The sequence below is a fragment of the Penicillium paradoxum genome (genome assembly GCF_028828445.1).
Source record: "Penicillium paradoxum strain IBT 22861 chromosome Unknown utg000006l_segment0_segment0, whole genome shotgun sequence".
Classification (NCBI taxonomy): Eukaryota; Fungi; Ascomycota; class Eurotiomycetes; order Eurotiales; family Aspergillaceae; genus Penicillium; species Penicillium paradoxum.
Window position 1 is genome coordinate 1108560 of NW_026643184.1, and position 15115 is coordinate 1123674.

The 15115-nt window shown below is 51.5% G+C and overlaps 6 protein-coding genes across 6 annotated transcripts; 3 read left to right on the forward strand and 3 right to left on the reverse strand.

Annotated features, from left to right (window-relative positions):
* Positions 1 to 404: 404 nt before the first annotated feature.
* N7457_006884 (uncharacterized protein) lies at positions 405 to 1975 on the reverse strand (the record flags this gene model as incomplete). Its single annotated transcript, XM_057177927.1, has 4 exons — positions 405 to 1214; positions 1265 to 1525; positions 1575 to 1675; positions 1726 to 1975. 4 exons carry the CDS (start codon positions 1973 to 1975, stop codon positions 405 to 407), a joined length of 1422 nt encoding a protein of 473 aa, XP_057029671.1.
* Positions 1976 to 3951: 1976 nt separating this feature from the next.
* On the forward strand, positions 3952 to 4473 carry N7457_006885 (uncharacterized protein; the record flags this gene model as incomplete). Its single annotated transcript, XM_057177928.1, has 1 exon — positions 3952 to 4473. The coding sequence occupies one exon, from the start codon at positions 3952 to 3954 to the stop codon at positions 4471 to 4473; it is 522 nt and encodes a 173-aa protein (XP_057029672.1).
* A 138-nt stretch (positions 4474 to 4611) lies between these two features.
* Positions 4612 to 6777, reverse strand: N7457_006886 (threonine/serine exporter family protein; the record flags this gene model as incomplete). Its single annotated transcript, XM_057177929.1, has 1 exon — positions 4612 to 6777. The coding sequence occupies one exon, from the start codon at positions 6775 to 6777 to the stop codon at positions 4612 to 4614; it is 2166 nt and encodes a 721-aa protein (XP_057029673.1).
* A 1805-nt stretch (positions 6778 to 8582) lies between these two features.
* N7457_006887 (male sterility domain-containing protein) lies at positions 8583 to 9940 on the forward strand (the record flags this gene model as incomplete). Its single annotated transcript, XM_057177930.1, has 2 exons — positions 8583 to 8716; positions 8776 to 9940. The coding sequence occupies 2 exons, from the start codon at positions 8583 to 8585 to the stop codon at positions 9938 to 9940; spliced, it is 1299 nt and encodes a 432-aa protein (XP_057029674.1).
* Positions 9941 to 10345: 405 nt separating this feature from the next.
* Positions 10346 to 11382, forward strand: N7457_006888 (uncharacterized protein; the record flags this gene model as incomplete). The annotated part of the gene is made up of 2 exons (XM_057177931.1): positions 10346 to 11257; positions 11326 to 11382. The coding sequence occupies 2 exons, from the start codon at positions 10346 to 10348 to the stop codon at positions 11380 to 11382; spliced, it is 969 nt and encodes a 322-aa protein (XP_057029675.1).
* Positions 11383 to 11667: 285 nt separating this feature from the next.
* Positions 11668 to 15055, reverse strand: N7457_006889 (glutamate dehydrogenase (NAD(+)); the record flags this gene model as incomplete). Its single annotated transcript, XM_057177932.1, has 3 exons — positions 11668 to 11802; positions 11862 to 14692; positions 14749 to 15055. 3 exons carry the CDS (start codon positions 15053 to 15055, stop codon positions 11668 to 11670), a joined length of 3273 nt encoding a protein of 1090 aa, XP_057029676.1.
* Positions 15056 to 15115: the final 60 nt, after the last annotated feature.

Consider the following 15115-nt stretch of genomic DNA (forward strand, 5'->3'; position numbering starts at 1 on the left):
GAGAGTCCACTCTGTTTAGGACCATTTTCGGAAGCAGCCTATTACCACCACTTTCACCATCCCCAGCACATTGGGAGAATGATGGCGCTTGACGCGCTGATGTGGTAAGGTGAGAGACTGGGAATGAACGCGAATTTGGGGATTGAAGATGGAAAAGTGTAGTTGGGAAGAGAAACAGAGATGAGTTGGAGGTCTCTGTCTCTCCCTTTCTTATATTAGGGCAAATGGATATTAGCAGAAGTTAGGAAAGGACAGGGGCTAACATGACAGTCGCTTAGATTTTGTCTTAAGGCCTTGCGCAATGAACACATTCTTTTGTGAATGGAATTCTAAAAAGTGCACGGATTTGAGATTATACTGAAAAGGCACAAGCATCAATCACTTGAAATATCGTCACTGAGACCTCATTGAAGGAATCCACATTTCCGTGCTGCGAACCCCAGTACCCCAAAAGAAGCAGTGGCTCCAGTGAAAACAATAAGACCCCCAAAACTCGTCCCATATCCCAAGCCCCCAGAATGCCCAGTCCAAGGCCAGTTTGCGTTGATCAAGGCTGCGCTGATAGGTCCACACACTATGGAGCCAACTCCGCGACCAGCTGTAAGAATTCCCAGGACCAATCCCACCGGAGCTGTCTCGTCGACACTCCTAACTATCCTAGCAATGCCAGGCCAAGTGGCACCGGCGCTGCCGGCAAAAATGCCATATAGCAGGGCAAAAACACAAAGAGGTGGTAGAGACACAGACAGACCCCATATCACAAAAACACTTAGAACAGTGCAGACAGTACTAACAAAGATCACAGTCGCAGCATGCCAGTGGTCGATGAAATAGCCAACCAATACAAACCCTATTACCGTGCCAGCATTCAAAGACGTCAAGGGGGCCGTAGTGCCGAAGCTGCTTTCCCGAGCAACTACCCGAGCATAGGTCGGCAAATAAAGTGAAGGAGCGAAACATCCTAGACTTTGCAGCAGACTCCCAATTTGGAAAATGATAAACGGCCGAGATCGAAGAAATCCAAAGCTCAGCTGTTGTGGCCTTGGGGTCTGGGTGGCGCTGACTGGGATCCGCGGCTTCACGAATGGCAAAAAGGGACACACAAGAAGGATAATGCCCACGGACCAGGCCCACATAGTGACCTTGAAAGAAAATCGGGAGAGCATCCAGCGGACGAGAAATGGGAATACCGTGCCTGCGACGCCGCTCCCAGCCTTAAGATGATTTAGTCTTTTACCTTTGACTGTATGAAAAGCAGACTTACCCAGCATATCCCAAACGCAAGTCCTTTCCTCCGGATGAACCATTCATCAATAAAGAGCAGAACCGGGTAGTAGAGCATACATGCCCCGACTGGGTATATAATGCCTTGGGTGATAATGAGTTGCCACACGTTCGTGGCAAACGAGGATGATAAAACGCCGATGACAGCAATCGCCAGGCCGACTAAACTGCTCATGCGACAGATATGTGGCCAGCGTTGAAGAATAAAAAGGCTGATGGGGGAGGCGAGATATAGAACACCCTAATGCCATATTAGTAATGAAGTCTGGAATAGCACAGATCCCGCATACCAGGCAGCATGATCCTATCACGGACACGCCAGAGATATTACGAGAGAATGGCTCATTCTGGGTGTAGTAGTCCTGGAGCACACCGAATGAGACAGCGAAGCCTTTAAAAAGTCATTCTAGGGCAGCAACATTGGAACAGAATCGAACGTACCCCAGACTACCACCTCTAGAACAAAGCCGCCCACTAGGCATAGCCAGGCATCTTTGCCTTGGTCTACCGGCGGCAGGGAAAACTCCCGGGGTCCTGGGATATTGTCATCAGATAATCCATGGCATTGGCTGTCTCTTATGGGAAGTGGCTCTAGTTCTATATCGGGCCCTGGGATTAGATGTAGATCGGAGTTCGTTGGCCGATGAGAATGAGTCAACTCATTGACGGGATTGGCAAGATCCTGGTGCATTTTAGCTCAATCGACTGCAAACAGCTCTGAATAAAAGAATGCACAGAGCAACAGCGAGCTCTTTTAAGAAACGAACCTCCGGGTTGAGTTTTCCTATCCTCCGCTGTTCACTGGTTTCGATTGCCCTTTTCGGAATCCGGACCCGCAAGTTCACACCCAGCGTACCTTTGATTGACTCTCAAGAAGCATAACTTTAAGCCATGCCGCGTGTGAAGACCTGACTGGATACCTGGTGAAATAATGCAAATCATTTCGGGAAGTAATAGGCGATGCGTTGATCCTAGGCTGATCCTTTCTTTGGGAACGAAACCGGCAAGCAATGAGCGGCCTCGGGGCGTATTCTAGATCAGCCACCCCCTCAGGCTTAATATCGAGTGGTTGGACCAGATAACCCCCCTCGGCGTCCTCGCACCCTACCTGGTTGATGCCTGATTTCTGCTTAATGAGTTGATCCCCCGAAAAAGGGAACCTCCCTGATCGCCCTTCTCCTTTAGACCAAAATCATTAGAATCTCTGAATATGAATACCTAAAGATCCAGGCATCAGATTGCCCAAAATGGAAACAGTTGTTGATTTGAAAGAGCGCGGCAATCAGCCAATCCTAACCTGAGCCTAGTAACAGCCTTGTCTCTCCTTCTCTCCTTCTTTCCTCTATGTACCGTCTCTTCTCTACCCTTACTACTCCGACTCCTACTTCTACTCCACGCTTGCCTCAAGATAAACCTCTATCGCCGAAAGTAGGGGGTTGCGAGGACGCTAAGGGGGGATTGTCTGGACTAACATTCTTAATATGAGGTGGAGAGAATGGTCGTAAGAGGTGTCTTGCAAGTCGTCCACTGATTGCCTCTCTTGCCTTTGCTCCCACAAACTGTACCGGCATCTCCTAGGCGCCAGGCTAAATCTCTGTTGCCCCCATGCAAAGGAAGACACTGTTTTGGAAGAGAGAGATACGGTGTATAATTCTGCTCGAATCGCTTCATAGCTCTGTTGGTAAAAGGAAAAGGCCTCTAGGAGACTTGAAAGTTAGGGATCATAAATGAATGAGAAATGCAAAGGGGTAGTACCTGTTGTGTGTGAAACCTACATGCAAGATAGGCAGGAGTGTCGACATTGAACCAGTTGGGTTTCACTAAATTGATCTGTCACTTCTGGCTTTCCTTTCCTCAAAGTCAGTTCTATCCAAGGTAAGTAGTGAAATATTTCATAATAATGCTTAATACTTTTAACCAGCACTGACCCCGAAAATGGGGGAAACATCGTTCTTGGTCTCTTCCATGGATAGCGAAACTAGGAAAGACATATTTTCCTAAAGCTGTTGTCCAGAGTTTGTTTTCTGAAACTTCAAGCGGCATTTGTATCGTGCGAACGATAGAAAAGGCTTGGTGGGGAGGGTTTTACCGAGGAAGACTGCGCTGGACCTCGGGATGCCTCTTGAGTTATGCCAAGTAGAGACATAGGAGAAGGTATAAAAGCACACGGAAATTATTCTGAAGACCAAATGCCTGGGGCCGCTGCTCGGTAGATGTTGAGTCGCTTCCACCTGACCAAGCTTGATCAGCCTGCACATGGTGCCCAGGCGGATTCCTTTAGTTCGGTTTGTGAGGGTTTCCGGTACACATTGTAGATGATCGATTTCTCTGGTCTGGGATATTATCAAGGAATATAACGAGCCCTGGATGGTTTGGCCCATTTCTCATTTGGAGTAGGAATGAAAAAAGAAAATAAACTCAGATCCCCTATAGGATATATATAAAAAAGGATTCTCCAAGTCAGGGTATCAGGATGGCAGATGCATGGAGTTGGTAAGTCGTGTTAAGGACCCCCCAAACGGAGATAAGGAAAAGTTGGAGACGAGAACATCCGGGGGATGGCCCCCAAATCGTACGACTCCCGCTGAAGGACGGAGTACGGAGTACCATATATTGTGCATATCCAACGCCAGAAGCCCAAACAAAGCCACTTCCCCCAGACTCACCATGGCCTCCGGACTCATTTTCAATCCCTACACTCTCCTCCACGTCCTCCCACTTGCAACCAGCACAGGGACACTCGCGCACGCGATTCTCGAACACACCGCATTCAATGCCTTCCTAACCCCATCCATCCGGCAACCCTCGGACAAGATCCTGCCGACGTGGTTCAGCCGCGTCTTCAACCGCGCCGTGTGGACCGTGCTCGCCCTGAACTTGGGCACGATCACCTCCGCCGCCGCGACTCTCTTCTTGGACCGCCATTACCCGTCCCGGCGCCCGCTGCAGACTTCCGCGTTCTACTGGGCGGGACTAGTGGGCGCCGTGGGACATTTGGCGTTTGTGCCGTTTGTGGCGGGGCCTGTGCAGCGGATTGTGGAGGATACGGCAGTCAAGGAGGATGCTGGGGAGAGTGGAATTGGGGCGACGGGGGATATGGCGCGATGGTTGAGTGTTCATCGGATTAGGATGGCTGTTGCGGATCTGCCTGCTTGGATTGCTTTCGTGGGGGCTATCTTGACTTTGTAGTATTTCTTGTTTGCTGCATTACTTGGCCTTTTGAAAACTCTCCCATTCGAACCCCAGGACGCAAATGATTATATGCAAAGAAAGAGAAAATATGCATCGCTAAAGTAGAGAAATGTACAAATACAACCCGCTCCGAATCTACAAACTGAAAATACCGCTCCGCTTCTTCCCGTGCGGATACACGATCAATGCCGAGATAAACAGCCCGACCGAAATACCAATCGCCGTCTGGATCATACCATAGCCCAGCGAGGTAAGCGAGCTATTAGACGTCGCACTGGTATTGGTGACATTACCAGAAGCCACTGCCTCGGCATACTCCAACCCGGAGATAATCGATCCACTGGACGCAAGACCAGACGGGACGAGGGTGAAGATACCGGGGATGATAGCAGCAGCCGCATGACCATGCCACAGCCGACTATACAAATTGGCCAGCAGACCAATCGTGAATGCGCCGACGGTATTAGCGACCTGGTTCGAGCCGAGTTTCTTCGTACTGAAGTAGTTCGTAACATAGCCACAGACTCCCATGAAGATGGTCACAGGGAGCTGTTTAGGCTTGGACTGATTGATCAGTGCTGCGAAGAGACAGAAGAGCGCGACGAATGGGAATCGCTGGATATACTCGTTGCCCCATACATCTAGACCCGAGCATGTCGACTCATTCGTCGCGTTATGGTCCATCAATCCGTAGATCGTTGTCCCGACTGTAACTCCGTACCCGAGGAAGAGCGAGTAAATGATTGTGAACACGAGCCGGATCGAGCCTGCGTTCATTTGGTGCGATTGTAGCTCGAGACTGCTACTTAGTACGGCAAATCCGGGAAGGATCATAGCTATCGAGGACTGTGCCATTGCTGAGAAGCAGAAGACCCGCTCGCCGTTGTGCTGAATGCTCCCGAAAGCGCGCGCGATGAAGGAAGTAAGGATTGCGGCGGAGACTTCCAGCACGTTCGAGTAGGTCGCCGAGTTCGGCGCGATAATGTGCTGCATGAAGCCCACGAGACAGCCCAGCACAAAAATGATGGGTAGGTCGACGGGCCGCGCCATGAAGGAGTACGGCCCGACGGCGACGCTGGCGCAGCCAGTTAGGAAGACCAATAGCCAGCGATTATAGCGCGGCTTGCGCTGCATGATCTGATCAAGTTCGTTGGTGGCTTGTTCGACGCCGACGAGGTCATGTACAACATTCTTGTAGACGCTGTGTGTCTCCGCGAGTCGGGATAGATCCAGTCCCTGTATCACGCGGATAATCTTCACCTCTGCGGTGCGTATCAACGGGTCATCAAATGACATGAACATGCATCCTGGAATGTACAGGAACTGGGCCTTGACTTCCAGCACGTTCGAGGTCATCATCATGTACTCTTCGAGTCGATGGGTCGGGGCGCCGTACTTCATCAGAGCACGGCATAGCTGCATAATGTACTGCTGACGGGCAAGAAGAGCGGCGATGTGCACGGTGAGCTTGACGCTTTTCTTGCTCTTGCGCCTCTGCTTCTTGCGTTCTTTGGGATTCGCAGGTGGGGGACCCGTCGCTGTGGGTACCCCGACCCGACCCATGTCCATAGATGCCTGAACGAGAGAAGAAGTATAGCTGTGATTTGGTCTTCGATGGCCGGCATTTTTGTACCATTTTAACTTGTCGTTCTTTCCACCTGGTGTCACTGTGCCAGATGGTGGCATGCTCTCTGTATCGAGGTCGGTTTCTGACGACGTGGAGACCACGCTCATCCGACTCGCCGTGTGGAGATTACTGGCATAGACACGAAGTAATTGCGATAGCAACCCTCCCGGTGGACCACCGGGCGTTGCTGTCCCATGTTCATCTGGGGTTCCTGGTGTCGTCGCACCGGAACGTGGTTCTTCAAAGCGTGGACGCCGAGGCTCGGGTTCCAACCCCAATCTTTCGACTAAAAGACGAGCTTGTGCATCATAGTCTGTGCCGGGAAGTCGTGATTCCTCATCAGCTGCCTGGCGAGCTTCAAATCCTTTGATGTCGTCCGTTGCTCCATAATTCTCCGGTAACATCGGCGAATCCAAACCATCGGCCTGATTTTCGTGGGGTCGTCCGAGCTTCTCGGCTATCGTGGCTGCATGGTTCCGAACCCGCTTGCTTGCAGTTCGCCATCGTTGGGCAGTGGAGACATTAGGTTTCACACCGAGCTCGTCTGGAAGGAGAGTATCTGTGTTGGTGGCATCATCGGGATGGTGATCTTTTTTTTCATCCCCATCCTTATCGGCATCCTCCACAGTAGGATGGGAAGGAATGGGCGCAAAATTTTGCTGCGAATCCGACATGGCGTTCAGACGCACGGCAAAGTTGGCTTCTTCCGGAAGTGGCCGGCTGTGTGGCTGCAGGACTTGTGGGTTAGGTGGGAGATATCAGAGGGAACTAGGGGGCTTTGTTAGTAGACCCCGGTCTCGCGCAGCAAGCCCAATACGCAACGATCCGAGAAAGCAATACCCCACAAACGGCGACACTTCATGTTCCTGGGGAGAGAAACAGAGGGAAAAAAGAAAAAAGAACGGATCCACGGGGGATGGCAGCCTCTTGACTGAAATGAGGAGAACCCGGCTCGAAGCCCGAATGATTGGAATTGTCTTAATTATTCTAGGACCCACGTCGCTAATGCAGTTGGAAGTCATGGTTATTCGCGTCAATTCACGGATTGCCTTGGCTGTTTCAGAAATGGGCGAGTTCGTAACGGGGTTAGCTGTTCCTGGGCTGATCCTGGGTTGATCGAGGGACCTTCATTGGATCCACGAACAGAACCAAGAAAGACCAAGAGCACCCCCTTGGCCGTCTTACAAATAAGTGACGGTTGACATCTGACACATTCTTTGTCAAAACAAGCTTCTTCCCCAGCCACTAACCCGCACTAACCAATACCTGATCTCTCCAGGCCTTTAGCCATCCTATCGGCACGTTGAAGAGCCATGATACTGCATAGCAGTGCTTCTGGAATTGCAACTCGACCAGAATTCCCTTGAGAAAAGTCTTTTCTTCTGCCTGAGATGCAGAATTTTCCCTTGGTCTGGACCGCGCCTCGTTTTGATTACCTCGGCACCGTGTGGGCCTTGGTTCCACCCAACAGTTGGGGCAATCATCGTGATGGCCGTTGGAATTCTAGCATCCAGTTGTCAAGGGCCAAGGCGGGGGAATCCTATGTAGAGGATGTTTAAGACAACATGCCATCGTACAGTCTGGGCGAGAATCCTATATCGTATGACCTCGGCAAAACGGTTCATCCGATTCTATCCGGTTTGATGCGCCTTGATCACTGCCAAGTCAATAGAAAACGGAGAGTTCCATCTCACTCGCGACTGTGGGTCAAAGGAAAAGTATTCTCGGATCTCACGTTAGATACTCCACACTCCGTACAGTCCTATGCCCGGCGTTGGGATATGGCTCTATCTCAGCACTCACCGCTGAACTGCAACAGCGATGGGAATGAGTGAACGCCGCATCATCCTACATAGGCAGGAACCCAAAGTGGACCGAGCATTGTGGGACTTGAAACGCAGGATCGATTGGACTATCTACGATCTTTCCGGGGGAAACACTGGGGTTCTGACCGGCCATATGCCACCGGGGGATATACTAGACCAAACCACACTACATGTCATCCGTATAGTTAGATAGGCTGTATGAACCGCTATTCGCTCTATTCTCTCAACTCATGATGACCAAAGTCAGTCACTCGCTGAGCTCATGATGATATTTTAGCAACTGCAAGGTCGCCTTGCGAAATCAAGCAAAATAGATCTGCAGTTCTGGTCGATTGGAAGAATGGAGGAGTGATGCAGGCGCATCCTATGTGATTTGGAGGAGTTTAACTCCGCCATGCAGCTTACTACCTGATATCTTGATTCTTTTAAGGTTCAGAGATGCAAGGGAGTAGAAGAACTTGGGCTAAACGTCACCAAGGCCTAAGTATGAAGGATTCACGTATTTAAGACTAAGTATCAGTCACTTGCAGACTATCACACAGCCAGCTTGGACCTTCATAGATCGCGGGCTCAGAAGAACCATCCATTGGTTCACCATAATACTCTTCTTATTCTCCCTTCACTGGATACTATACCGAACCCAATCCTCAAAGATGTGGGAATACTATAATGGCAAAGTCATTCTCATAACCGGTGGATCTGGTTTCCTAGGGACTGCTATTGTGCATCGCCTGCTCAGTTGTTCATCGGTGGATCATATATTCTTGCTCTGTCGAGGGGGAGAGGAGTATGTCGCATTTATGAACACTTCCAGAGAAAACCATCTCGCTAACCAGCGTTATATAGAAAGCTTCGACGGAAATGGGAAGAATTCCTGCCACTCGACATGGTCGAGAAGCTCTGCAATCCATCTCATCTGACTATACTCAACGGAGATATCCTCCTACCAGGAATGGGGCTTTCGCAAACGGAATTAGAAACCCTACGATCGGCCATTAACATCATCATCCATGCCGCATCTTCAATCAGTCTAGCAAAGCGCCTTCACAGCTTGTCAGCACTGATTATCGGGGCAAGCGAAGCTATCGCAGAATTTGCATTTACCTGCAAGAACCTTGATCGATTCGTCTACGTCTCCTCGGCGTACGCAAACACCCATGTCTATTCTCGCAGCGAGGCGCCTCCCTCTGACATAGAGATCAAAGAGGATTTCTACAGCCTCGAAAAGCAAGGAAACCCAACGATCGAATGGGACGCGGTGCGCAAACACGGCACAAGCGATGCATACGAAGCAGAAGATTTCCCATGGGCCTATGCCTATGCCAAACATCTAACAGAACGACTGCTACTGCACCAATTTGAACAACACTCCGCAAAAGAAAAGTTCCTTATCATCCGGCCTTCTATCATCGGGCCCGCTCAAAATGTTCCATTCCCGGGATACAGCATGCCTATGTCTACTCCATCCACAATAGTAGCGGCTGTGATCGCCCTCGATCCATCCTGGAAATGGAAGATTGCCACACGGATGACGTTTCCAGAGATGGAAGTCACTATAGATGAGGTTCCTGTGGATGTGGTAGTTGATCGTTTGCTCAGCCATCTGGCTATAGAGGCTCATGGATGTGTCCACGCTGTTAGTGGGAAAAGAGCCCGCGTGAGCCCTGAAGAATGGTTGGAACCGGTCATGAAGCTTCGTCGGATTCCCTGGACAATGCTGCCGCATTGGCTAGCTGTTGATTGGAAGTCTCCGAAGCAACATCCGATTAGCCGCTTATATGTGATTTTGGGGACCTCGTTTGCGTTTTCAGAAGACCGGACGATAGCTTTGAGTCAGAAGCTTGAAGAAGCGCATTCGGATCTGCAGCTTTTCGCTCGGGTTGGCATGAGGGAACGTACATTTAGCAGAGATGAGCATGTTCGGCATGTTATGGACAAATTGGCACAGAAGAGTCTGGTTGCTTGGTTGATTATCCAGGTGTTTTATCGAGATTACGGACGCAACAAGTGACCATACCACGAGAAGTCCAATTTTTCTCGGAGAGATCAGTTTAGAGGTTTTCAGAGTACCTGCCAGCGTTTTCGGGCTACATATCACTTTTAGCACAAGCATTTGATGTCCTGGAAAGATTTGATTAAGCGGTTTATTCAATTCAGAACACATTTGTAGATCATAACCAACTCTCCATGGATTTCAGTACAAATACCCAACTACAGTCTGGATTCTATACTTCCCAATTAGGCAATCCCGTCTCCACCAGCCATCCGGCACACCCGCCCCCACATCAACACCAACATCAATCTCTCCAACTCTTCCCTCAATAGGATCCAATCTCCAACAACACAAATCCCTATTGTATTGACTCTTGAAACCCCCCCCCCAACGCCAATCCCCACATCCACCCCCAGATCCTTAATGCCGAAATCCACCCCCCTCACAGCCCCCGCAACACCCATAGCTCTCCAAGCCCACCACCTCCTCTCCCCACCCCCAGACCGCCTCACAAACACCGCAACCACACTAAGCATCTCCCACCCCCAAGAAGACAACCCCATCCACACCTTCACCATCCACCGTCTACGCGCCCACGAACCCCCCGACAGCCCGGATAGACAAGTCCCCCTCTACACAGTATGCAGCAAGCCATGGCCCAACACAGCGCGCATAATCTGCGATACGGAGGATACGCCCATCCTGCTACTAAGACGGATTTGGCTATCCGGGGTGCGGAGGTGGGGCGTCCGGATTCCCGGAAAACCAGGCGATATATTAGAAGCGTCCATGCCGTGGACCGGGGAAGGGCCGGGGAGCAAAGTCGGCGTCGGGAGTGGTGGGTTTCGGCTTGATGTGCGATTTGTGAATGCGCTACGCGCGACGAGGGTAGCATTGGACGAACCGCCGCCGTATAGTGCGTTAGAAAGAAATGGGAATCTACCAAGAGAGAAAGAGACATCCATTCCAGATTCTGTATCGACGTCCAGACCTGCGGAGGACTCGACGTTGCCTTCTTATGCCTCTGTTCGGCGGGATTCGCCGAACGAATTGCGGGATCTGCTTGATGCGATTGAGCCGCCGCAGGAGCCGGCGCCGGCATCGTACTCGTTGGCTGGGTCTTCGGCTTGTGCGCCTGGTTCTGGGATCGGTGCTTGTGGGTCGAAGGTTGAGTTGAAGGTTTTGCAGCTAGGTGTGTCGGGGACGAGTGTGATGATGGGGAATCATAAGATTATCCATGTTACGCGGCATAATTTTATGGATTACAGCAAATCGAAACCGAAGTCGAGGCCGCGGTGGGAGGCTGAGGTTGCGGAAGGTGTGGATTTATTACTGGTAAGTCTTTTTGCCATATATGGGTTGAGGTGTTTTCTTCTCTTCCAACTTTACTGACGTCTTTCTAGGCAGTGAGTATTGTGCTGATTATGGCCGAGTCGGTATCTCAGAATAAATGGAGGTGAGGGTAGGGTGATCGTTATAAATATAATATCATTTCCGATGCTATAGTCAAAACTACCAATCTCAAAGTGGGAATTCCGATTCTAAAGGATCGCAATACCTAATGGGTCTCTCTCGCCAAACTTTTCTAACCATACATTCGTCAAGGGAACAGATCTTTTTTTTTCGTTCCATATTAAGTATTTCGTTGACCCAGAATTCTTTCTGGTCACAAAGGAATCACAACAATGTCAAAATAATGTCAAAAACAGGAATTCTCGCAAAAGGAACGTCTCATTTCCAAAAGTTTAGGACTGGATCATAGCGAGGCGCTTGGTCATGAAGTCGAAGAAGGAGAACTGGCTGGGCTGGTTGCCGTACTCGTACACGAAACGACTGGCCAAGTAGCTGCCGAAGATGGCACGGAGGTAGTTCTCGGGGACCTGGGATTTGTTAGCGGGGGGGTTCATTGACAAAATGTTTGGAGGAGGGGTAAACATACACGTCCCAAGATGGTCTCCAGACCGATCTTGTCCAACAGACGACGGGGCAGAGCGTCACCAAGAACAGAGCGACGGAGTGCAACATTGTCCCAAAGCTCGGTGGTCTGGAGCTCCTCGTCAAGCTTGGTGATGGCCAAGCTGAGACGATCACTGAGCACACTGCGCAGCACACCGGTCTGCTGGTGTTCGCGCCAGATGGCCTCGAACTCGAGGGCGGCATTCGACTGAATGACTTGCTGGACTTCCTTGACATAGGCCTGGTAGAATTCGGGGACAGTGCCGTCCTCACGGATGCACATGTGCTCGACGAACTCCTCATCGTTGAAGGACAACGAGGCGAGGACCTCCAGGGAAGAAGAAGTCACACCACCCTTGTTGGCGGAGGCATCCTTGTACAGAATGCAGCCAGCCTTCTCGAGGCGCAGCTTGGCGTCCTGGGTGATGAACAGGTTGGCGCCTTCGACAATGAAGGGGATGATGGACTTGTTGTCCTTGATGAGCTTTCCGACGGAGGCCAGGTCGATGGACTCGGGACGACCACCGCAAGGGACGAACACATCGAACTTCTCCTGTGAGCGCAGGTGGTAGGTGTTACGGAAGACCATGCCGTTGTGGACAACCTCGCCGCTGGGAAGCTTGATGTTCGTCTCATCGACAAGAACGCGGTAGCCCTCGGGCGACAGCTTGGTCATATCGAACTCTGAGATCATAGCGCGCTTCTTGGCCAGGCGGATAAGCTCTTCGTGGTTGAGACCGGTAGGATCATAGATCACACCGGATCCATCGACAATAGCTCCGTACTTCTCGTTGGCGAGCATAATCTCGTTGGATCCGAGATCACCGTCGGGACCACCGGTCTGCAGCTTGAGCTGTGTGGAGGGGTCGATGCCCAGCTTGCGCTGGATTCCCAGCACGTACTGGCGAACCGAGAGGGTGGTCATGCCGTAAGCGTCGTGGGGAATACCACCCAGCTTGGGGCTCTTGCCAGTGAAGAACGACTTCCACCAGGGAGCGCCACGGATGCGAGCGTGCTCGGTGGCCCAGTTGACGAGCTCAGCGGTGTTCTCATCGGGACCCATGAACAGAATCTCGTCCTTGCCGTGCAAATCAACGATAGGGTCCTTGATACCGGGGCTGACGGGAGGCAGAAGCAAATCAAGGATACTGTCGATGTACTTCTCGAAGGCGACCCGCGCCTTGTCCTGGTGATCGGCATCCAAGAGAATGACACCCTTAGCACCGCCTTCGGGGATATCCTTGTTCTTGCGCTGTTGGGTGTTGGCCAAATTGTAGTTCTCATCGAACAATGAGCGAGCGTTGATGTTGTACGCTTCGCCGTTCCGGCTCTTGACAATACGGATACCACCACGAGCGATGTCACGGAAACGCAGGTGGAAACCGCGGAACTCGGAGCTGATGACCAAGAACATGCCGTACAGGGGCTGGGGATACTCGTGCTCTGGCAAGAAGTCCGGCTTCAAGCGGAAGCTGAGAGCCACCTTGGTGGGTGTGAAAAAGTTGGTCTTGAGGATGGAGGAGTTGAACACGCGGAAGGAGGTCATGACCATCTCGTCGTGCTCGTTGACGGCGGTGCTACGAATCAGCTGCTTCAGCTTGGCACCGTCGAGGACCTCATCGACCTGGAGACGCAGGTAGCTGAGGGTGGGGAGGAAGTCATCGCCAGAGTCCTGGGTCTGAACGTAGTGGGTGTTGGCGAAGTCAAGGTAGAGCTTGTGGATCAGCTCGGGGTATTTGTTGATGATCTCGAAGATGTAATCGGCAGTGAAAGTCTCAGTACGCAGACGCTTCTTGATCTTGGAAAGCAGCTCTGCGTGAACGCTGTTGTTGCTATCCAACAGAGCAGACAACGAAGTGTATTCTGAGCCCAAACGGTTAAGGAACTGCTGTACAAACACCCACGCGCAGTGAGCGTAGATGGTTTCTTGCAAGCTCAGACGGCCACTGGCAAAGTGACCCTGGAAGCGGTTCTGGGGGATACAGTAAAGAAGGGAGACCTCCTTCATGATCTGGTGGATAGCGGCCTCAATGGGAGGGTGCTTGGCTGAAATCGCGGAATTGTCCGAGGGACGCAGATAGAGCGAAATCACAGTGATTCCGTTGGAGAAGTTCTCCAGGTACTTGCGCGAGCTGGTCAAACGGTAGTAGTGGTACAAATCCGACAGAGCGCTGAACAGACCCATGGCGGATCCCTGGCGGTAGGCAATCACCAGACGCTTTTCACGGCTGCCCTCGATCTCAAACATCTCGATGACGGGACCGGAGCGACCCACAGCAGTAGTGATAATTTCTTGGTAGATGGCCTTGGTGTTGGGGGTGGCCTTCTGCAAGAAGCGCTTCTCACCAATGATATCGATGTTGGTCTCATTGGGTGAAGGGTTGGGGTTGACGAACTGGCACTTGTACACGAAGTAGCAGCGCAGCTGCTGGCCATTGTCACCCGGCAGAGTGGTGGGCGAGCGGAAAGTCTCCACACGGTAGCTGTTGGCACCCTTGGAGTGGTTGACGTACTTCTCGTCGATGCGCTGCTCGTAGCGAGGACCATCCATAGAAGACATACCGGGCCGGCTGGTATCAATGTACACAGCATGGTCCTCAGCCTCCTTGTCCAAGCGGATCTCGAGCTGCTTATCATCGCGGGCATAGGCAGCGACCTTAGCGGCATATAGGGAGAGAATCTGAGTCACGATGGCATCCACCGACTCGGTCTGGAAGTAGGTGTCGTCGATGCCAAGCATGTTATAGAACCAAGTGGTCTCGGAGATGACAAAGTCACTGGGGAAGAACCCCTTCTCTTCCAATTGATCCATGACTGTTTCCTGTTAGTCCAATCCTATCATGTCAATACTCGGGATCAATTCCACTGACCTTGTTCCATCTGTTTCTGCTTGCCCTCGAAGGTAGCCGCGATGTAGCCCGGGTCCTCTTCGGAGAGCACACGGTGCGGGGTACCGGGGATGCCCAAGTGTGTGGGCTGCGGGGAAGGTTGGCGCAGAGCTTGTCCAACGGCATGATCCAAGTGCTTGTTGTGAGGGTAGCGCTGGAAACCGATGGGGGTGCCGGCGCCGGAGCTTCCATCCTGACTCGTGGAGAGCTTAGGCTGAGGGTGTGTAGGCAAGCTTACACCGTTGCCAGTAGGAGTCTCCGGCTGCAGGGTAGATACAGGAGAGGACATGATGGCGTATGTGAGGAACACCTCTTAACACGTAAGAGCAGAAAGATGAGAGAAGCTATA